The sequence below is a fragment of the Sinohyriopsis cumingii genome, chromosome 4 (genome assembly GCF_028554795.1).
Source record: "Sinohyriopsis cumingii isolate HCF-2022 chromosome 4, ASM2855479v2, whole genome shotgun sequence".
NCBI lineage: Eukaryota > Metazoa > Mollusca > Bivalvia > Unionida > Unionidae > Sinohyriopsis > Sinohyriopsis cumingii.
In genome coordinates, this window is record NC_142964.1 from 102274704 (window position 1) to 102300303 (window position 25600).

Consider the following 25600-nt stretch of genomic DNA (forward strand, 5'->3'; position numbering starts at 1 on the left):
CTGGAGATATCCTTTAATAGGTGTTCGATGTGGTTAATAAAGGTGTCGGGAACCAGGCTTTCGTAGGACTGACCAAGAAGTTACAATTGAAAAAGTTCGATACCTTCTAAAACTCTCGGTCAATCTTTGTTTCGGAAATAGCTTAGATAGTCCGACTGCAACTATCGGTATACATTCAAGGTATAATCTGTAGGACTCCAAGTTAATACTCGGTTAATCCATGCCATATGTCAGTACATAATATTTATTCTGGTTCCCTGAACTCCCAATTTAACAAGGAATAATAATAATAATAATAATAATCCTATATTGGCAGGGAACCAGACTAAGTAAAGAACAGAGGTTGTCCGAACGACAGCCATAGCTTATATGAAAGGATAAACTTAAAAACATTTGGGGATCAGTCAGTTTTGACAGTCTACTTTATTTGGAATCATGCGGATTTCTTCCTCTTAGGCACAGAATAAACCTCGTTTTGTATCCAAGTTCGTTCAGTTACTTATTTGGTCATGTCGTATATAAACAATACTGTTGTTATTCGTCCTGTTGCCAGGTATAGTTTACTTTCCTTTATATCGGATAGTGTAAGACATAAATATCAACAAACACATTGGTTGAATATTTATTTATATTTCTCTTACCAAGCACTGAAAAAGTACCTAAGATAATGGTGAGATGTCGAAACATCGTACCCGAGTCGTACCATGAGTTGTCGAGGCAGCCACACTGCTGTACACTTAAGAGTTCGTTCCACACACATCGTAATTTTGAACTCCGTAAATGTCCAGATTATCCTTATTAAGTGTAGCTAAAAGTACATCATTCGTTTTAAATGCTTATTATGAAATGAATTATGTACTTTGTGTGTGTGTGTGTGTGTGTGTGTGTATGTGTGATTTGGATTTTTAACGAAGATTTAACAATTTTTCAGTCATATAGCTACGATGTCTGCATTGTGGCAGTTTATAGTGATGTCCTGCACTGGGTCATCATGCCTGACACCAGCCCGACTAGTCCTACCTGTAAGACCTGACGCTGAGATTTATGTTTTGGGCGTCAAAATGTGCTATGTCTTACATGTAGGACTACAGGCCAACTAACTTCTTAACGTTGAGCGCCAAGCGAGGCAGCTGTTATTACCATTTATGTAGCTCTTTGGTCTCAGACGGGGATAGAACCCATGACCTCCTGCATTCGAGGCGGACGCTCTAAAGACTAGGCCACCTGAGCGGTTCTTATTATGTACTTAATAGCTACCTTTAAAGTAATCTTCGGGATGGGAGTGGAGGTTGATGTTTTCCGATTAATTTATGTGATAATTTATGAATTAGTACTGGTGTCGCTGATGGGATGGAATAGCATTAGTGCATAGTAATGTGCTGTCTTTTAAAATTAGCAGTTATAGAGCAGTGGAGAAAGCAAATACAAGGTTGTTGTTTGATGGATACATGGGGGTCATCTCAAAGTGTTAAGGATTGAAAGTGTACATTGTAATATATATAGTGACCTCACTATAGCATGCTCCATTATAACACAAATTAGGATATAACACAGTCGTGGCCTGGCTCCCAAAATTTTATATACATGTATTTTGCTCGTACACGAAAAAACTTTATTAAATGCACGAAAAAGACGTAAAATGTTTATTATCATTTCTCTAAATAAATTAAAATATTATATATGCCTTCTCTATTTTCACTACAGGTGTATTTCCCATTTAATATGCATCGATTTAAGATGGTAACTAGTCCAATAAAGCACGTACTTTGCCACCCACATTTATTACCTACCCCCCACCACATTTTTGAGGGTACATGCATCATTTTCTTAAGCTAACTGACCTGGTTGCTTATAACACGGTTCTGTCTATAACACAGTCGGGTTCTATGACTCCCAACTACCGTGTTATAGCTGGGTCACACTGTGTATATAGATATATATATATATATATATATATATATATATATATATATATATATATATATATATATATATCTCTCTCTCTGTGTGTGTTGGGCATTTCTGCACACATAAAATTTCTGTCTCCATTATTGAAGCAAAATGCATACTGAATTGGACCAATTGACGAAATTAAAATACTGCATTGCTTACCATTTGAAAAGAGGCAAATGTCAACAGAATATTCTGTTCAAAACAATATTATTTCCGTATGCACTGGATACCACCCCTGTGTTTTCATGGCTGGAGATATATCAGCCTATTCTGTGTACAGCTTTGAAAAGATGTACTGTGTATCAATCAGGCTATAAAAATGAAAGACATTGGACTGTTTCTGTTAGAAGTTCAGTCAAATAATTAGGTAAGGTTTATAGCTAGTGTTGCAAAATTCAATGTAACAATGACAATAAATGGCAAGAGATATTAAGTAAAGTAAACAGATCTTATGAAAAAATAGTAAAGTTCAACATTTTATAAAAATAAGCTATTATGTGGAAGAGAAACAACAATTAATTGGATATAATGTGTTTACAACGCCTTGATTATGGGTAAAAATTACCCCAAAATTTAGAAACAGACTATATGCGGGGGAATTTCTTGAGAATCCTGTTCTAGCGGCTAGTTGACACGGGTAGCATATGATTTTGTACATGTGGGACAACTTCATACAAAACTGGGCCTTGGGTTAAGATGCAGAATTGTTTTAAGGTATACATTTCCATCTTTTACATATTGTATTTGTTTGTATGATTGTAAAAGATGCACAGTACTTAGGATTTTCTGGGTTACAGGTTCCAGAAGGTCATGGAAGGTCTTTATGTTCATATTTAGAAATCATATTTTCATATGCATTTCAAGTCGAAATGAGGGATATTTTTGTTCAGTTGATGAATATCTCTTTTCTTAATTAAAGTATGGCTGTTCTTTCTTGATACAAAATGGATTGTTGACCCAAAATAACACGTCATCCATTGTTTACAGAAATGACATATCATTACACAGCATTACCTGATGCGAAGAATTGTCAGACATGGTGTTATATGTATGTATGTATGTATGTATGCTTGGGAATTTGACCCAGGCTCATAACATGGAAATTATTAAGATCTACATTATAACTATATAACTATATAGTTATGATGGAGATCTTAACAATTTTATTTTCTAATTATTAGGTGATTGTGAAATAGGAGCAGAAAATCAAACATAACCATGATGGCTACAAGGTTTTTGAGTGCAGAGTCTGTGCCTCCACTGGAGGTGTTACTGGCCAATGGTGTGCCCAGCATACCTGCCCTGGATACATACATTGCTGACCTGGACCTGCAGCAGGAGGAAAACAACAAACAGTAAGATTCCAATTGCCTTTGATGATCTCACAGAGCATTAAGGGAACTAATAATATATATCAGGTTTGAAAAAGTCTTTCATAGTGCTTTCAAATACCCTTGCTGCCAGAAGTGGGTAAATTATTGCCACTATGCTGAAATCCACATGAAAGTGTGTGTAGTGTTAATATTTGGATGCATGACAATTCTGACAGCTGAGTCCTTGGTACATAAGGATTTTTTGGTCAGAAAAAGTGAGCATCAACCATGTATTGTACAGGCTATCAAACAAAGTTCACGTGATTGTAATGAGATTAGATGAAGCCACATAGCTTAGATCTTGCCACACAAGGAGATTCCAGCACCTGTTAATCAACCATCAGTGCTAATGATCGTTTTTATTAAAGAGCTAATTACAACACAGTTTTTACAGTTTTTATCTGTCTTATTAAAAATCTTTACATGATGTTTAGAAAAATAATGTTGAAATTTTAGGATTTATTTTGTATGTCAGTGTTATGTCAGTGTTGTTTGTTAGTTATTTTTTGTTCTATATTTTTTTGATTTCATTACATGCTATTGTAATGTAACATTGTATGTTGGACTTGACCTTGTCCAGAATTGAGTTCATTTTTTGCTTAACCTGAATTGACTGTTTTATTTTATTCTGTATACAACTAATGCATAGCTAAAATGTTTTCTACATGTATAGGTTTAAAATCAGAATTATTATTAATAGAAGTAACTATGTTTATGTGGGTCTAAGTATAGGTCTTGGAATTTCCTTAGTGTATTTGACATAGTCCTGGTCCTGGTTTCTAAAAATAACTAACATTTTTATCTTGTAACTCACACACAACGGGGTCCACAAACATAGACCACACTTTAAGTGAGGGCGCGAGTTACCGAGGGACCTCCAAAAATTGAAAAAATTGCTTTGACATCGATAAAACCGTGTGTGTGGGACGTTAGGGAACTGGGCTGTTTAATGACTGAATCCTCATTTTACAATCACATTGATAATAATTTTTAATAACACACTTTTTCTAATGAAGTTGTTTGTTATTCTGTTTAAATAACATTTATTTCCAAAATGTCCAACATGTTAAAGATATTCCAGCTGGTTTCAACAACCATTACTTGTATGTGAAAAATCTGTGTAACATTGTATGTCACTGCTTTTTGTTTTCTTGATGAGTCTGGTTCCCGTAGTGGTGTTTAGTAGTATCCGGCCAAACCAGGAGTCCTAAGATCAGGGAACTATTCTAACTGTTGATACACCACCAAACAAGAATCCTTATTTTTCTTTAAAAACACGCAACATTTATTTCGTGAGACAATCATCTACTGTAACATCAAAATTCAATTTTCATATTGTTCAGTTAGTACGATAGTGATGTCGTGATTTCATTGGAAGTAAAAATGAAACTTCTTATTATCTTTGAGGATATCTTTAAGTGCCAGTTCAAGAATTCTCTGAAACTCGCTTGCCCACAATGATCCGTATCTGTGAAATCAAGCTCTTTATCTTACGAAGTATTCATTTCACTTGGCTGCCTTGCTATCTTTGATCACAGTTATGAAAGAGTTGGTTAATTTAAGGTAGTTTATGTTGCATACACAATAATATTTATAACAGTGTTCGATTGATTGAATGAAGTGAGTTCACCCGACTTAAAACCTTGGCCACTAGATTTTAAGTTTGTAGGATTTTTGTGCCTTTTAACTTTTCTTTTATTCCACCTCTTTTGTTTGATTCAAAAGACATAATTAACATGATAATACAAAGGAGGCCAGCTTTTTATTCAGTGTAACAAAACAGCTAATATTTCCACAAGTCAGTTTTCAAAACATGGTCGGCACTTAATTAGGTTCTTAGAGAAACGTTCACAGACATAGCTGTTATGTTAGATTGACACATTTTACATTTAATTACAAGAGGACATATTGCATTTATGATGATTACACTTAAAAAGAACTAAAAGATAGAACACAAATTTCAGTTGAAAATTTTTTGTTTAAATTTGTATTTATTTATTAAAGTACTGCCTCCACTTGGCGTAAGTGACATTTTCATTGATCAAAATTTCCTTACATATCATTAATTGCAGTGTACTAGGAATGTCATTTAGAAAGACAATGTAAAAAATTGTATGACCTATTTTTAAATTTGATATTTCATAATGTTGATTAAAATTTCCAAGTCCTAACTACTGTTTTCAGTGATAAAACGAGAGATATATCAAAGTTTCTGTTACCAATTTTGATTGCAATTTTCTTCAAGTTCAACAAATAGGGATCATTTTTTTGGTTTAAAAAATGGGATCCATGCCTGACCCTGTGTTACAAGTGGGTTCGCGAGTTATCATGGCGCAAATTATCGAGGGAGTGTTGTATTTGGGATTTAATTTGTAATGTTTTTAGTTCCTTTTTATTATATTTTCATTTTGTATTCTAAGGAAATAAAGTGTTGAATTTTGCACAGCTTGTTGCTTTTCACTCTTTTCTGTTACTTATTTTAAGAGCATAGACTGGTAACAGAGGAATATTACTTCCCATGTTAATCATCGTAAATCATCATAAAATCAGATTTCATGTGTGTGACATATACAGATGTATCTTCATTTTCATAATTATCATACATGTAATATTCCAAAGTCAACATTACTTAATTTCTTTGGTGCCAAGTGCAGTGTTGCAGATGAAAACAATTATCATGATGTTATGACTCTGTGGTCTTAAACTAATAACAGAAAAGAGTGAAAAACCAAAAAGTTTACTAAATTTCAGCAATAATTGTTTTCCTTTGAACACAAGCTATGTAATATCTTGTTTGAAAAAAGAAATTATTACGGTAGGCCCAAACTCCTACTCTCAGTTTTGGACAAAAGTCAATCACACAATACAGATTAAACATACAGTACAACTCCCATCATGAAGAATAAGAAAGATTTATACAAATAAAGCCTTTTTTTGAATACTAATCAATGAAGCTTTCTTGTAAATATTGATCAAATATACACATGATACTGTTATAATTAAAATTACATAAATGTCTTATGAATGACACAAAATATACATAAAACAAAATATTACTTCTTTACATGTGAATGTATATATCTGCAATTAGACTATCTTTTCCCTTGATTTGCCTAATGTCAATGTTGTATTTTTGCAACATCAAACTCTACCTTAACGATATCTGATTTTTGTTTTTCATTTTGTTAATGAAACTAAAGAGGTTGTGATCCCCAAATAAAATAATTGGAGAAGGAGCTGAACTAATATTTATTTCAGGGTGCTGCAAAAAGCCAATATTAAAACCAAACATTCCTTCTCAGTTGCGGAGTATTATGTCTGATACTTGTTTATTGTTAGAAAATTAGCACACTGGATGATATATACCGTCTTTGTCTTCTTGATCAGTTCTCCACAAACCTCAGCATCACTAGCGACAGCATACATTTTAAATGATTGGCTGAAATTTGGAGCTGAAAGAACTGATGCACTTAAGTATGCCCTTTAATTTATCAAAAGCCTCAGAACAACGAAACTTGGTTTTCTTACTCAACAAATTGTTCTGGGGGTGAGTGATTATTGACAAATTGAAGCACAATTTTGTATAATATCCAGCCATACCCAAGAGTCACATATGTTGCTTTTTTACTGAAATTGCATGTGACCCACAATATGTCCTAAAAATGTAACACCAGCATGACAAAACTCACTTTTACTTAAATTGATTATTAATTTAGACAATATTTACAGGTTGTAAATCAGAATGCACAAGTTTGTACCAAACATCCATAGTTTCATGTTCTTGCAGTGCTAAAAAATGATATTTTAATTTTTTAATATAGATAAGTAGTGCCTATTTTGATCTGTCTGGAATGTAATGTTTTTGGAAATAAGAGGAAATTAATAAATAACAAACACATATATTATGTTAAAACTGTCTTTATTATCACAGTAGCATAGGAACATATAAGCATATTTATGAGCAGTTAAAGTCAGAAATGCTTTTCAAAGCCTCTTTTCAACAAACACTAGCATCTGACAGTAGACTGGTCATTCAGCCACAATCATTTTGTTCTAAATCATTGGAAAAAATAGGTACAGTATTGTTGGAATGCAATATTTTTCAAGGAAACAGTCCTGTGGAGGACCATAAGCTTATATCTTCTGGATCTCAAAGGGGATTGATTATCAGTGGTATTTTGATCCCAGTTAGTAACATGCACTTACATGTACAACAAAAGTACATAATTGTAACCTACAGTTATCATTTTACTGGTTTATGTTTTTGCAGTTAGCTTACGACCTCTTTGGTGTTTTATCCACTGTATAATATATCAATTTATGAAACATGGCAAGAGACTGCACCTTGATAAGAACTACACCATAATCTTGAAAGTTGGTCCTTGTGACCCATATTTCACATTTCATTGAGTACAGTTCAGTTGGTCATTTTTGCTGTTCATAATGTACTTATAAAAGTTTCTTTTATACAACTGTCAATATCACAGCTATACCAAGGAAAGGTCCCTGTGACCTGTTTGTCTCATTTTACTGGCTTTGGTTAAGTTGTTGCATTTGGACATAGACATTCGTTCAGTTTCTACAGACTGCAGTGTTGATACATATCTAGCTAAAGTACTTTACTTTTTGGTTAGATCTGTAAATCATTCTTACATCTTATGCAAATCAGTCAGAGGGGAAACAATGAAAATTATATGCTGTGTGCCTAATTTTTGCAAAAATATTCTTTGTAGGTGCTTACTATAAAAATCCAACCCTGTGTACCTGTGTGGCAGCTTAGTGAAATAAAAATGGTTTCAAGACTGATAATGCATGCTGTTTACCCATAGGCAGGCTTTTTCTGAAAAATACTTTAATTTCTTTTTCTTTCTCAGTAAGAGCCGTATTTTCCGGCGTATAAGTCGATGCGGAGTATAAGTCGAATTGACCAATTTTGTAAATTTTCCATCCTTCGTCCATATATAAGTCGATTCGGAGTATAAGACGAGACCAGGTCAATAACTTGGCTTTGTATTTTATACTACCGGTAGTAACTTCCGGTTGCATGAATATTGATGGTATCGTTGTATGATATTCCATATTACCGGCAATCGTGAAATTGCATTACCGATGCTAATATGCTTGTGATTTTACTTCTGAGCTGCTATATTTTGTTATCAATTGACACAGCTGAATAAACAGTCCATGCTTGTCTTATTATAATTGAAAGCACATCCATGTTGTAGTTCATTTTATTACCTGTAGTTACGAACGTAACTTATACAAACTTGTCGTTTTCTATCGTAAGTTTGAAAGTCACGGACTCCGTTAAATCGATTCGTGTATATATATATATATATATATATATATACTATTTTTTAAGTGTTTGTTCTGTTTGGACTTGGATATAATTAACATTTTATTACTAATCTATTCAATGCTATACCCCACTGTTATCTTTATCGGCGAGTTCGAATACAAAATAATGGGTATGATCTCTTGTCCTTATAACAAATTTTGTATGGACAATGACTTCAATAAAATGTTGACAGATTTTCATTTCCCTTAAAGAAGCCTCATTTCCCTACTGGCAGCCTCGCTGATTTGACCTATTCTGTCGATTCTTGCCCTCAATCTGGTTTCAGTTATAGCCAAAGCGCTAAGCACGTTTAATTACCGTGTAAATAACACTGCATAGCCATGTGGTTGTTGTGACAATGTACATCGTAATTAAAACAAGAATGAATTGTTGATTTAGAGGTGTTTATTGATAATGGAATATAGTAGGCTTGTAATACATGAGGATTATCACAATCGTCAGGTAACTCAAAATACCGTCTTTTTTCTCTTTGCAAAAGCTACAAATAAAAACCGCCCTGAATAAAAGAACAATCTTGTACACGGACAATTTTTTTCATCTCTCACTCTCTCTCTCTCTCGTGCGCACACACACAAGCACGCGCGCACTCACAATATATCTGATTTTAGTTTAGTTTAAACCATATTTGTTTTAATTATGATATCCATTGCAACAAGAGCCACGTGGCTGTGCATGCTATGAAAAGATTGATCAAAATATACCGAACTCAATAAAATGTGCCCGTACTATAGCAATGAAAACAATGCCCATGGCTAAATTCATTATTTCCATCTAGAGAAGGGAGTGGGCATCATTTCCTGTTGTACTTAATCCCATTGATATTAAAAACGGGTAGCGTAATTGATGCGGATTAATGATAAAGAACAATGGGGTACCGGCAATATGGTAACTAGTATCGGTAGCTAAAGCCAATATCAAGGTCTAAACAATTGCGGCAACTGGCTTTGATTGTTGTTGGAAACCAAAGACCAATTTATCAACAACTGGTATAATCAAAGAGAGACATCGAATTGTCAGCTGGTTAAGAATGAATACAGGTGAAGTGTTGACATTACAATTTGCTTTAAATGAATTGCAAAACTAAAAATCATGGATCACTGATGATCTATGAGTACTGGTAGTCCATCTATATATCTGATTTTAGTGTAGTTTAAACCTAATTTATTTGAGAAACTTTGTCAAATACAATTAGAAACATATGATTTGGGGGATTCAGTAGAATGCATGATCTACATTATTTTGTAAATAATCAAAGAACGCTCGAGTTAATATGGATTACATCCCTTTGTAGGATCAATTGGATCAATTAAAAAGCTATGCCGGTAATTGCTCATGTGTGTCCAACATTATGCTGGAAAATCATATATTAATGGACCAGTTATTTCATATCTTTTTTTTAGGAACAAACAATATGCTTTGAATTAGTACAGTACACTATAGAGTATAGACCGTAAGTGTGCTATGCGGCCCGGTGAAGTTTTCACCGGTACGGTAAATTGGTTTTTTTTATTTTATGTTTGAGAAATAAGAAAAAACATGCAGAATGCAAAATAAATAATGACAAAACTTACAAATATAAACGCAGTTATATTAGTTTATGACAATTTACTGACATAGTAATTTAACATGAATTTGTACTTCTATGTGACCTGTTTTCGATTATGCTGATTATAGATCAATGTCAGTAGCATACCGGATACTGTAATCCATATATAAGTTGATGCAATTTCAATGAAACAATCCATATATAAGTCGATTTTGGAGTATAAGACGAAGACCGAACTTTTAAGTCAAAAAGTATCGACTTATACGCCGGAAAATACGGTATATATTCTACCAAGCATCAACCTTCATTTTATAAAATATAGTATTTAATAAATAACAACACACAAGCTGGCTCCTTTACTCATAAAATAATTACTTGCCTATGACCATCTGTCTCATGAGCACATGGATTTTTGTAATGCTATCCTATATGAAGCCATGACACGTCATTTTGAGCTGTGCTTTCTCATTTCAGGCCCCACCAAAATGTTTACATTTAGCCAACCATGGTAAAAATAAACAATCACATTAAATATATGTAATGTTTTTAAAAAAATGATGTACCTACCCTAATTTTAAGACTAGTACGTTTTATTTTTGCCTTATCAGTAGGTCATTATCGACTATATTTTATGATTCACTGACTTGGATTAAATTTTGTGTTTTGTGTTCATTTCTCAGGCTCTGTTCATTCTGTGATCATGAAATTGATGATGATATGATTTTCTGTTACAACCACACATTTACAACTGTACAGAAAAAGATTGTAACCTCTATTTCATCTTTTTTTGAGTTGGTTAAGTTTTTGCATTTACTCTATGACACGTGAGATTTTGGTATGTTTTATGCCTACTTTCCTACCTAGAATACAAACTTGATGAGTGGATGCATCTTAATAGGTTTGATATCCTTTGTGTCAAAAGAACTCTTAGTTAGATTCTTTCCATGCTCAGTGACTTTGTTCAAATTTTATGTTAAAAGTTAATTTCTTGCTTGCTGTGTACAGTGCCTGTAAAACTGAAAAAAGGCTACTGTGTCTTATATTTTATGCTTTATTAACATGATTTCACTTTTTGTATTTATGACTACATTGATTCATTCATGCCAGACTTTATCATACACTACTGAGAAGGCCCTTTGTAACCAAGGTGATTGTAAGTGGGAATAAAAAAAGTTTATTTGACTATACATTGCATATTGTACCAAAACAGAGAAGTAAGCCTGGAACAAATCAAGAGATCTGCATTTGATGCTGATTCCATGAACATGGCTTTCAGTTTTGACATAATAATAAGATAATTGTTGTTACGATTAATATGTTTCATATGCTTCATGATGTGCAATGTCATTCCTGCTAATGCAGCCAATTTTTATATAGCTTTATGTAAAGGTAAGAATGCATAATCATGTCTTTTTAACTTGATTCCAACCACTGAAATTCCAGTTCCACCTATCAATGAATTTTTGGGTTGCTTAGGTTTTGGCATTTTAGCATTGGGAGATAATGCACGTTTAGACATCTCAACAAAGTTTAAACATCAAAGTCTACCCACCCTGTTTTATGCTGATTAGCACTTTAGTAGTCCAGCCATAATCAGTTAATCCTGTTGGAATCACTTCTGACCACACATACTACAATCCATGTTAACAAACTTCAGACGTTGAAGCTAACCAACCCTGTTGATAGAAGCAAAGGCTGTTAATTGTTTTATGTTGCTTGAAAGTAGCAACTCAGTTTTCTTGCCCAGCTCAAGGCAGTTCATAGTCATGTGATTTCAGTCAGTATTACCTTAAGTATACAACAGAGAAAGCAAACTCGGACAACAATGGCAAAAATAACATTTTTCATTATTTTGTGTACATGGGAGATTTCAGAGAGTGGTGGGAGGGATGGGATACACCCATCATCTTGGGAGGAAAACCCTCACATCTGGGAGGTTCAGATTACATTATCCTGTGTATTGTATGAGTATAGGAATTAGGTGAGTGGACTGCATGCTGTCATGTCATGCCTTACCTGTGATTGACTGAAGTAATTGTTAATGAATGAACTATATACTGCTAGCTGTTACCCACTTGAGTGTCTTGCTTCTAGAAGTTCACATTGATGATAGATTTTCAACCAGATTTTAATAACATTGATGTAAAACATATATAGAGAAACATGAAGAATCTTTTTGTTATCTACTTGTTACTCTCACTTTGGTATGAATGAAACAAATGTTCCTTTTTATTCTTTTATGTCTTTTGTGCCCAGACACAGTAGGTAAGTAAGAACAGGGATTTGAAATTTTTATAAAGTCAGCTTGCAGTGGGCAAGTTGACTGGAAAATTTAACTTGCCCTTGGGAAATGTGACCTTGTACCAAACATAACATTCCAGATTGAGGAAGAAAAAGATAAAATAGAATCTGAAATATTTTAAGGAAATTTCCTTTTTTTTCTTTTCGTGATAAGACTCAGGTCATCAGCAATAGTGAAATCTAGAGTGTTGTACTACTAAATTATATGCACAGCTGAATCATTTTCAACACTTATTTCATCCATTTATTTAATAATCATCTTGTTACTTTGAAATTGGTGACATGCATCAAAATATTTGATATATAATGACTTTCTGATTGAGAAGTCTTATTTTTATCCATTTAATTGTTTGTCAGGTGGTGAGTATATATTGGTCTCCAATTATCACATAAATAACAGCCCATAAACACCTCTTGAGGGTGCTGCATATTTGGTACATTGATCATGCTTTGAACAAAATCATTCTGGTATTTAATCATTAGAGACACATGATTTTTATGTCCAAAAACACCTGTCAAAAGAAATTAAAAAAAATATTGACAGTTAAGACCTACTCACCATAAAATCAGTGACATGCATCAAAATAGTGTTTGACAAGCTGATTGTTTAGAGTCAGCAAACTCACAAATTGCCTGAGCCTAGGTTAGGACCTGGAAATTGCCGAATCCTGGATACATATATATGTTATGTTTATATTGTAAGCGATAACTTTAAACATAAATAGGGGCCCTGAGTGGCCGAGTGGTCTAAAGCGCTCACCGTTCCGGATCACTGCCATCTCACCTCTGTCTGCGTGGGTTCGAGTCCAAGGCTTGGCTAGCGTGGGTACGTGGGAAAGCCTGCCAGTAGCTTCTCGTGGGTCGGTGGTTCTTCCCTGAGTTTTCCAGGGTTCTTCCTCCACCAGTTATACTGGCCGCCATGTATAGCCTATCTTGTGCTGAAAAATGGCATTAAACCCTAGAACAACAACAACAATAAACATAAATATTTCTTCCTTATTTGGCAAGACTTGCCTTAAATAATAAATTTCACATTCTTGAATGTGCTAAAGGTGCTAATAATAGATTGCAGAGTATAAAACTTGCAGGACATAAAAGCATTACAAACAGAAAATGACACCTTTCTCCCGCTCTCTATCAGCATTTTGCACTTGCCTATGGATATGTACCTTAGAAATGTGCTTGCCAAAGTCAAATTTTTTTGAGCTTGTTCTGGGAGGTGGGTGAGTTGATTTGCAAATACCTGCAGGAAAGTAGGTGGGTCTGTGGGTGGCAGGTAGTTAGGTGGTTTCACAATATATTTGCACTATACTGGCCATATAGTGTCAATTAAAAGTTAAAAATTGTAAACACTACAGTATCAAAATCCTTTGGTGGAAAAGTGTCAAGATCATTTTAGTGTGAACTATCTTTTCTGCATGATAATGTATACACTTACTGCTGCATACCAGTGAAAGTAGAGGTGAGCTATGTAATAATTGATTACACTCTCTGATTTAGCCAGGGAGCTATTGACCATGTACAGTGGCAGGAAACTATTGGGCATGTATAGTGGCAGGGAAATATTGGACCTGTGTAGTGGTAGGAAGATACTGGCTATGCATAGTGGCAGGGAGGTATTAGTCATGTATAGTGGTAGGAAAACATCAGCCATGCATAGTGGCAGAGAAATATTGGACATGCATAGTGGCAGGAAGACATTGGCCATGCATAGTGGCAATGAGATAATGGACGTGCATAGTGGTAGGAAAACATTGGCCATGCATGGTTACAGGGAAATACTGGCCATGCATAGTGGCAAGGAGATATTGCCATGCATAGTGGTAGGAAAACATCTGCCAAGCATAGTGGTAGGAGAACATCAGTCATGCATAGTGGTAGGGAGGTACTGGCCATGCATTATGGTAAAGTCCAAGAAAATCAAATAAGTTTTAGTTGGGCTGTAGCAGTTGCTTCCCTCCCACAAGGCACGTTAACATGAAGATACATTTGTAAGGGTATATTTTGCAAAATTTTGCCTGAAAAGATGCATATACAGTTATTAAGGCATGTGGGTACTACATCAAATACTGTATGTTTGCATGCATGTCTGTGTCTTTGTGTGAATTTGGACCAGCAATTTTATGGAAGCACTGGTCGACTTGGCTACCATAAATACTGATAAAACTCAACTGTTGGTAAGTTTTGCAGACAAAATACAGGGTTGTGAATAATGCTGAAATTATCTCATTGTCCAGAATCAAAATTTGTAACAATCTTCTAAAATTCAGAAGCTTTCCTTTATATTCTGTGTAAATTTCAGATGAATTGAAAGAAAATGTTACTTCCCCAATATAGTTTTGAACTTGTCTTGTGATGCCAGACAGTAGATTTGTTTATCACTGGTGTATAATTGTTAATGGACAATGAAGGATATTATGATGTGAAATTTTATGTTTACCTCTGTATTTCAGACTGGATGGGTGTCTGAATGAGATACTGCACTTTACAAATGACCTAATTGGCCGTCAGTGCTCCACACCTAAAGAGGCGCTTCAAGAAATGATGAGCTGCCATGTGCTGGAGAAGTCCTCCTGTTACGACCCCCAGCCAGAACAGATTAATGGCATACTTAAGCATGCTGTAAGCAAAACAACAAACTTGATCCATCAAATTTCTTGACACTGTTCATTTACAATCTTTTGGATAGCTTTCTTATATATTAATATTTTAGAATGGTGTAGAACTACTCTACAAAAGGAATCAAGGAAAAATGAAAGCAGAGAGGCTAAACTAAAAAGTATTGGATCACAATGCAAATGAACTAAATTTGAAGTCATCTAATTTGTTTTTATCGGATTGGACAGACATCAGTATATCATTTTTATCCCCAAATAAACTAAGGCTGTATTGAATAGTGGTTTTTAATTATTCAGCAGAATACAATTAACTATTAGACTGAATATGAATACTTACAGCTTACTGCTTTTCTATGGAAAAATTATGAACAAATGTTTCAGATGGATATACTGCATGACCTTGGCAGTATATCCATCCAACAAATTGAGTTCATATTTTCCCATACAAATGCAGTAAACTTTTTATTATATGCTCATTTTTCTTATTCTACCTATGGCTTAATTATATAAACAAAATACACTACAAGAAAAAAAGTAACTGAATGAATGCCATATTCCAAACTAAATGCACAAGAGTAGATTCATCATTACACAACAACAACATTATTAATTTGCACATAACTCCGCCCAAATAAATTTGAACTTAGTCACGCACAAGACATAACTTTTGAAAGAAAATGGCATTTTGGTCTACTTAAAAGTAAAATTTGGAGTCGTATTGTGAATGAATGCGCATTGCAACAACTTTTCCATTTGATCTAGAATAAATAGAATTTGGTATTTTTGTCAGTTCTATGAAATTTCGTGATTATGGACTGGATTCATCTGTGCAAATTCTACATGAAGTACATTGAATTGAAGTAGCAAGGAAGAAGCGTGTTGACATCTGCAAGTGTGTTTCTGTTCTATCATTGAATATTTGAAATCATAATGTGGGAAAAATATGAAGTCTTTCAATTGCAATTATCAAAAAGGCGCTATGGAATATAATGTTTATTTCATTTTGAGTGCAGTAAGGATGATGTAATTGCACTTGGGATATAGTCAAAATTACAGTACAATTTCAAAATGTGTAATCAAGCTTGAGAACCCATGACATGGCTCATGTAATTTGGATTTGCAGAACTAAGAAAGGAAATTCAGGGTGTAATACTAAGTACATTTTTTGCCATTCTTATTACCAGCTAAAGAAGACAGTTTATGCCTTGTCACTTGCATATTATTTTTAGGTACCCAGCAGTTTTATGAAATCTGGCATCTCCCACCTAAATCCAAAACACTGTATCAAAAAAGTTAATGCAGAATGTAGCAAAGCAGCTGGTATGTGGCAGTCCAGGAAACATCTGCTTCTTCAGAAACAAATGTAATCAACCAAAACATAAACTTCATACTATGTGAGTGTACATGATTTGTTTACAAACAGTGCTGGCCATCTGCATTCATTGTTTGTTTACAATAGAAAGTAGTTTATTTATGAGTGCAATATGAAGTTGTATGTGAGTTCAGTATCATAAAATAATGAACGATTCTGGCAATGCAAAGTTAACAGAAAAAAATGAGCATATAATAAAAATAGTGACTGAATGCTCCAAAATAAAATAATTTTTTCAGCAGGTCTAATGACATTTTAATTAATTATAAAGTGACTAACAAGATACACGTGAAAGTTCACCATAACTAAGGAATTACGAAAATATCAAAGTACTACAGTTAAATGTCTTGATAATGCTTTATACGGTAACTAATGAATAGCAAGATTCAAATTTTCAAAAGCAGTCCAACAGTTACTGCTGCATGAAGAATACATTAGCTTTTTAAAAAAAAACGAGTCTCTCGACAATGTCTGCCATTAGACAACATCTGCTGCCTGACATGGTGTTGCCAGCAGCATTGAATAAATGTTCACTTGGGACGCTTGTTGGAGGTGCTGCTAGATAACATTGGGCACAAGAACAGAGTAAAGGAAACCTATCCTCATTGATCTGCCACCATGACACTGGATCAGTATCCCTCGGGATACAAGGCTTATTCAGAAATTTGTTCAGTTGGTTGTCAGTTTGAATATAGGTACTCTTTTCTGATTACATTGCATCTGCTGTTCATGAAGGTTGACCTCATTGTACTATTCGGTCAAATACGAATACCTCATTTAGTAACCTATTTGGGGGCCGAAGCAAATAAGCAGCAAATATTCAGTACAGGCCTAAACTAAACAACTAAATATGTTATGAAAGGTCTGCTGTTGACACTGAGGTGGATCAAACAAGGGAGACATTATTACAGACACCAAATTGTATATCATATTATACAGATTTTAATTTCATATTTGTCAAAGTTGACTCATGTCTCTTTGCTTCATTATTCATTTAAATACTTTAAGTAGACCAAGAGGGGTATAAATGAATACAAAAAAATAATTCACTAGTCATAGATCAACCCATGTACATTATAGTCAAATCTCTTACATTAACATGGGGTCTCTGCAAAACCCTCATATGATTTAGATATGGATATACCTAGTAACACATGCTAAAACTGATGAGCATCTGTATGGTCCAGAATCTCATTTGCATAATAGGACTAGGGCATATATGTCGACTAACTGTTCACAGAGCCTTTGCATTGAGATGTTAGATGTTGTTCTCCTAAGAAATGAACCAGAATGTTGGATAATAGCTAATTGTACCTGATATGTACCACAGATGCTACAGCTTTTGTTTTAATTAAAATGAAAATATTTAAATGAATCACAGATTCTCATCATTCTTTTTGGTGGGTCAAATTTTGTCACAGTCATCAGTCCAAATGTATATTTTCCCCCAATTTTTTTTACCAGTGAGGAACTAGATTAGAGAGTCAAATAATAGGTATATCATTGTTCAATAATGTAAGAGTAGAACAAGCTGGCAGTGCAGCTGATTGTTTGACATTGCCAAATAACTTCTCAACAAGTCAACCTGCTTTACAACAATATTTACCAGCTACTTTATGCCTTAAAATGTGTTATGCCTGCTTATTTAGCTTGTTTATTCATACATTTCCAATTTAGCTTGTTTATTCACATGTTTCCAATTTAGCTTGTTTATTCACATGTTTCCAGTTTAGCTTGTTTATTCACACGTTTCCAATTTAATTTGATTATTCACGTTGCCAGTTTAGCTTGTTTATTCACATGTTTCCAGATTAGCTTGTTTATTCACATGTTTCCAATTTAGCTTGTTTATTCACACGTTTCCAATTTAATTTGTTTATTGACATGTTTCCAATTTAGCTTGTTTATTCACATGTTTCCAATTTAGCTTGTTTATTCACATGTTTCCAGTTTACCTTGTTTATTCACGTTTCCAATTTAGCTTGTTTTTGCACACATTTGTAATCATGTTTATGAGCATTATTTCCAGATTAGCTTGTTTATTCACATGTTTCCAATTTAGCTTGTTTATTCACATGTTTCCTATTTAGTTTGCTTATTCACACGTTTCCAATTTAATTTGTTTATTCACGTTTCCAATTTAGCTTGTTTATTCACGTTTCCAGATTAGCTTGTTTATTCACATGTTTCCAATTTAGCTTGTTTATTCACATGTTTCCAATAGAGCTTGTTTTTGTACACATTTGTAATCATGTTTATGGTCATTATTTCCAGTTTAGCTTGTTTATGCACATATTTCAAGTTTAGTTTGTTTATACACAAATTTCCAATTTAGCTTGTCTGTTCATACATTTCCAGTTTAGCTTGTCTATGCACACATTTTAAGTTTAACTTGTCTGTGCATACATTTCCAGTTTAGCTTGTTGATGCAGATCTTTCCAGTTTAACTTGTTGATGCACGTATTTCCATTTTAGCTTGTTTGTGCACACTTTCCAGTTTAGCTTATCAATGCACTCATTTCCAATATATATTGTCTATGCACACATTTCCAACCTAATTTCTTTATGCACACATTTCCAGCTTAGTTTCTTAAAGCTTGTTTACAGGGTTTGCACAGATTTGAAAAGTTCTTAAATTTTCATCATTGAAATAAAAAGTCCTTGAATTTTAGTCAGACTGAAAAAAGTAATGGAATAGACCTTGAAAATCTTAATTTGTCTTTGAAAAGTACTTGAATTTTTAATAAAGTGACAGTTGAGTTGGAAATGAGCGAAAATAGTGGAAAAACGACAGACAGAAGATTTGTCAATGTTTTCATTTCTTGTGTTTACTTCTGCATTCTTAATTATTTAATTCCCTTTGCTAAACTTCCAGTTTGATAAAATGTTAATTGATTGGTATTGGAGAGGCACACAGCTCATAAAATCTGATAAAATGTATGAAATGCATGACTTTTCCATTATTTAAAATAGATAGTCAAAAAATATTGATATGGTCTGGAAAAAAACAACCTATTATAGTACTTTTAATGAGTATTCCCATTTATTATAGGGTAGTACAGTAGAGCCTCATTCTGATATGAGATTAATTATGTCATGTGGTCATGATAAATCAGCTGTAAAGGAATTTAGTTCATTGAAAGTTGGACAAGTATTACATTCAGGGAAATATATTTTTAACAGAGTATGGTGTAATTGGTATCCATGGATTAGAGGTCTAAAGTGAGGTGTTGCTGCTTTTGAAAGGAAATAGATATCGGCAAAATGGGGGTGAATGCACTGAAATCCCATAACAAAAGTGAGAAGCACATTAGAAACATCTCAGTGCCTATGCTTAATTTGCATTATTTTGATGTAAAGAGTGAACAAATGACTGTCCCAGGATCATTGTCAAATGCAGATTGTTTGACTGTACTCCACCCACAGTCTATGTGACAAAGAAGACAAACTTGAAATTCTTTCTCAAGCCAACACATGCAGAAGAAGAGCAAGAAAAAGGAAGAGTTATATGAAGGTCTCTGCAAGGTGCAAAATTAGAAGACTTGAAGAAGCGTTTGTTATGTATGACTTGTAAATGTACTTTACCCCAGTAAATGTGTTAGAGTTACTTTGCTTGCTTGAACAGTTGCTTTATACATGTATCCAATTGAAAAGTTACTTAAAGATAAATGCTACTTTCCTGTTGATCGAGATTATGCTACTTAAAATATAAATAAATTATTGTTAAGAGTCCTTGAAAATGACAGTTTTATCCATGAAAAGTCTTAGAATTTCACTCACAAGTTTTTTATGAACCATGGTTTATGCACACATTTTTAAATTAGCTTGTTTATGCACACATTTCCAGTTTAGCTTGTTTATGCACACATTTCCAGTTTATCTTGTTTATGCACACAGTTCCAATTTATCTTGTTTTTGCACACATTTCCAGTTTAGCATGTTTATGCATAAATTTCCAAATTCTAAGTACCCTGACTCCGTAAAACAAAATTTCTTGACTTCACTATGAAGAACCAAAATTTAAGTTTGAAGTTGCACTCAAGTCGACGGGCTTGATGATTACAGAACCTAGGCCCCACTTCAGTAATGTTAAGGAAATCCCCATGAATCAATACCGCAATTGTACATTATCTACTGACAGTTGTTAAAACTATTCTAAATGTAATTTTTACACTATCCGAATCAGTGTTACACTGTGTATTCAAATGCTGTCTATTTTAGGATTTACCTACATAGGAGAAATACTACATCATTTGTTTATTTTTTGGACCATACTTATTAAGGACTAAAAGATATATATGAGGACATGTTACTTCAAGAATAAGTTTTTATTTATGATTTTGGAGAGTAGTAAAAAGTATGTACAAATATACCTACATGAATAAGTTGCTACTTGTCCATGTTGCAAGGAATGACACTGAAATGATAGGTTACTGTCATTTTGTTATGCTTTCATTTAGAGACTGCCATATGAGTGTGATTTGTTATGTTGCTATATTGAGGTCACCACACCAATGTGATTTTGTTGTGCTTTCATGCTGGTGTAACCATACCTTTATGATTTTGTTATGCTCTCATATTAATGTCACCATACCAGTGTGTGATTGTATTGTGCTTTCATGTTGCGGTCGGCACTCCAATGTGATTTTAAGGTCACCACACTAATGTGATATTGTTATGCTTTCATACTGAGGTCATCACTTCAATGTGATTTTGTTACGCTTCCATTTTGAGGTCACTACATTGATGAGATTTTGGTGTTTTCATATTGAGATGGCTACTTAAGTATGATCTTATTATGCTTCCATGTTGTGGTCACAACACCAATGTCATTTTGTTATTCTTCCATGTTGAGGTCACAACACCATTGTGATTTTGTTACGTTTGATGTTGAAGTCACTACACTGATATTGTTTGTTATGCTTTCATGTCAGGGTCACCAATCAAATGTGATTTTTGTATGCTTTCATATCGAAATCACTACACCAGTGCAATTTTATTATGCTTTCATGTTAGGGTCACCAGTCCAATGTGATTTTGTACACTTTCATATTGAAATCACCACACCAATGCAATTTTATTATACTTTCATGTCAGGGTCACCAGTCCAATGTGATTTTTCTATGCTTTCATATCAAAATCAACACACCAGTGCAGTTTTATTATGCTTTCATGTTGAGGTCACCACACCAATGTGTCCAACAAAAGAATCTAATATTTCTGAGGTTTCTTTTTTTTAAGCATCCATTAATCCTGTTTTTAGTGTTACGTGTATTTCTGGAAGAAAATGTCCATGTACTTTACTGCCTAAAAATATCATTTAGTTTTATATCATTCATTTCAAAAGACAGACCACTTTATAGCTAATATGTCAACGCTTTATAGCTAATAGTATCAACACTTTATTGAATGCTCATTTTTGTCTCTTTTAACTTTACATTGTCAGAATCATGCAATATGTTACGATACTGCACACCTTCATATTGCACTCACATGCATGACACGTGTGCCCGATAGTGTATTAGGAACTACTTTGTAAACAAATCATGTACACTCATGTAGTAGATGCTTCATGGTTTGGTTGATTAAAGTTGTTTCTGAATGAACTAAAACAATGTTTCATGGACTGCCACATATCAGCTGCTTTGCAATATTCCGCATTAACTTTTTAGATACAATGTTGGGGCCCTGAGTGGCCGAGTGGTCTAAAGCGCTCTCCATCACAGATCAGTGCCATTTCACCTCTGTCTGTGTGGGTTCGAGTCTCAGATTTGGCCAATGTGCGTATGTGAGAAAGCTTGCCAGTAGCTTCTCGAGGGTCGGTGGTTCTTTCTGGGGATTTCCAGGGTTCTTCCTCCACCATTAATACTGGCCGCCATGTATAGCCTGTCGTGTGCTGAAAAATGGCGTTAAACCCTACAACAACAACAACAACAACAAGAAGATACAGTGTTTTGGATTTAGGCTAGCGATAGATGCCAGACAGGTCATACTTGGTCCCTACAAATAACATGCAAGTGACAAGGCATAAACGTGTCTTTTTTAGCTGGTAATAAGAATGGCAAAAAATGCTTACAGTTTTACATTCTGAATTTCCTCAAAATGTACTTTCTTAGTTCTGCAGATCTGAATTACATGAACCATGGCATGGGTTCTAAAGCTTGATTACACATTTCAAACTTGTACTATAATTTCGACTACGTTCCAAGTGCAATTACATTCTCCTTACTACACTCAAAATGAAATGAACATTATATTCAATGGTGTATTTTTGATAATTACAGTTGAAAGACTTCAAATTTTTTCCACATTATGATTTCAAACATTCAGTGACAGAACAGAAACACACTTGCAGATGTCAACACGCTGCTCCCTTGTTGCTGAAATTAGATGTACTTCATGTAGAATTGACACAGATAAATCCAGTCATTATCACGAAATTTAACAGAATCGACCAAAAAATACAAAAATTTAATTATTCCAGACGAATTGGAAAAGTTGTTCTAATGCGCATTCATTCACAATATTACTCTAAATTTCAATTTTATGTAGACCAAAATGCCATTTTCTTTCAAAAGTGATGTCTAACGTGCAGTTAAGTTTAAATTTATCTGTGTCTGAGTGCATTAATAATGTTGCTGTGTACTGATGAATTGCTCTTATGTATTTAGTTTGGAATACAGCATAAATCCAGTTACTGTATTTCTTGTCGTGTATTTTTGTTTATATAATTAAGCCTTAGATTGAATAAGAAAATGAGCATATAATAAAAAGGTTACTGCATTTGTATGGGAAACTATGAACTCATTTTGTTTGATGGATATACAGCACTCCCAAGGTCGTGCAGTATATCCATCCGAAAACTCATTCATATTTTCCCATACAAATGCAGTAACCTATAATTATAGGTAATAGTATCAATACTTTATAGTTAATAGTATCAATACTTGATAGTTAATGTTATCAAAATCTTGTTAGACTGTATCAAGTGTATCTGTAAGAAGGATTAACACAGTACTAAATTGATAACTGATATTTATATCCCCCACTTTATAAAGTGGGTTTTGCATAAAATTCACTTACTGGTAGTCTTGTTTGCTTTACAATGGTCTGCCCTTCCTCATGTTTACTTCAATTTCAGTACATCTGTATAAACCAAACCTGCCATACATTATCTCTTCATCTGGAGGTGTCATACACTAAAATCAGATTGACCTTCCAGCATGCATTAAATAATTCTTTAAATGTGTGTGGACTCTAATTCCAATGCCATTTCATGCATGAATATCCTTTTCATTGTCAAGAAAACTGCATTGTTAGTGCATCATGTATTGTGTGCAGCAACATTATGCCACTTGGACTTACTTTTCAGGTTTTTTTAAGCATTTTTTAGTTTTCATACAGTGCCCATATATTTGGGCAAAATGATTTTTTTCTGTTGCTTCAATAGGGCTACACAGTGGACAGTTGGGAGAAGTGAGTGCAGGGTAGTCAGAATATACAATGTTTAAAGCTGTTGGTGAAATGGGTGATTCATGAGACCTTTGAGATAAATAACTTATTTTCTTTTTTGTGCAATTGGCCTGAAACAGATTTGTTTATCTTTACTTTTAATTATCCTATAAACAAGCATGTTTACCTTTACTTTTAATTATCCTATAAACAAGCATGTTTACCTTTACTTGCAATCAGCCTATAAACAAGCATGTTTACCTTTACTTTTAATTATCCTATAAACAAGCATGTTTACCTTTACTTTTAATTATCCTATAAACAAGCATGTTTACTGTTACTTTTAATTATCCTATAAACAAGCATGTTTACCTTTACTTTTAATTATCCTATAAACAATCATTTTTACCTTTACTTGTAATCAACCTATAAACAATCATTTTTACCTTTACTTGTAATTAACCTATAAACAAGCATGTTTTTCTTTCCTTGTAATCAACCTATAAACAAGCATGCTTACCTTTACTTGCAGCCAACCAGTAAACCTATACAAAGTAATGATTTACTCTTGAAAAATGACAGCTGATATATACTCAGATAAGAAAACAATAAAGGGTAAGACAGGTGGAGGCTGTGAAGATGTTGACTTCAGAAAAGATGAAGTCAGCTTTTCATTCTCTCCATATTTGGGCAAATTTTAATGGCACTGGGGCAACAGTTTTGTTCGAATCACCCCTTAGCGTTGATCCTGGTGCTTAAAATAGTTGCTTATGCCATGGAATGTTGTGAAGGCCTGCATATTAACTATATCTACATAGAAGTATGCTTCTTTGTAATTTCTTTTATGATCATCTACTGTGGTTTTTCAATAAATATATACTGATCATTTTTGGACAGAATCAGATGTTGGCCCAGAGCCCTGGCTGTGAGGAGACCTTGCTTCAGGAACTTTTATCCCTTTCATCAGAGCAGGGACTGACCCTGCCCCTCCGGGTTTCTGAAACTGATCCCACTGCATCCTCCTTTTCTCTAAATGCCGTGTCGGACAAGGGAGAGCATCACATAAACCAGCAATGGGATCAAATTGCCATGAAACTTCGCAGGTAAGTGGCCTTGAGATGTTGGAGAAATGCAAGGTACTGGCTGTAACAAGATAACCAGGTTGGGAGCGGATTATAACGAAGAACACTAATGATGGTAACAAAAATACAATGTTTATTTATGAATGATTCATTGGAAAAGATTATGTTCAATTTGTGCGCATACAAGATCCAGATGTTGGACAATTAACATAATATGCATGAACCTGATAATGTAATGCAATGTAAAGGAAATGTGAATTGATACATAAGAAAAGAACTTGAAATGGTACAGAGATTTATTATTCATTGTGATTTCACACATTGAAATTAAATGATTCATGTAGATGTCAACAATTTTCAAATAAATGATAATAAATGATATGGTTCAAAGAAATATGATATGCTTTACTAAAATAGTAAAATGTTGCATTTCACTCAAATAGTGAAATGTGTGAGATTTTTCATTAAAATAATGAAATATACTAGTTTTCATTTAAATCATGAAATTTACTAGTTTTCATTTAGATCATGAAATGTACTAGTT

The 25600-nt window shown here is 33.9% G+C and overlaps 1 protein-coding gene across 2 annotated transcripts in view; it reads left to right on the plus strand.

The window, feature by feature from the left end:
* Nucleotides 1-457: 457 nt before the first annotated feature.
* LOC149801796 (uncharacterized protein KIAA0825-like) overlaps nucleotides 458-25600 on the plus strand; it is a 136291-nt gene continuing 111148 nt past the window's right edge. For both annotated transcript variants that reach the window (XM_089956141.1, XM_089956142.1), the window contains exons 1-4: nucleotides 458-553; nucleotides 3135-3308; nucleotides 14986-15154; nucleotides 24872-25077. In XM_089956141.1, the coding sequence (XP_089812267.1) occupies nucleotides 3172-3308; nucleotides 14986-15154; nucleotides 24872-25077 (512 nt within the window). In that variant the 5' untranslated portion in view covers nucleotides 458-553; nucleotides 3135-3171. The remainder of the gene's footprint in view (nucleotides 554-3134; nucleotides 3309-14985; nucleotides 15155-24871; nucleotides 25078-25600) is intronic.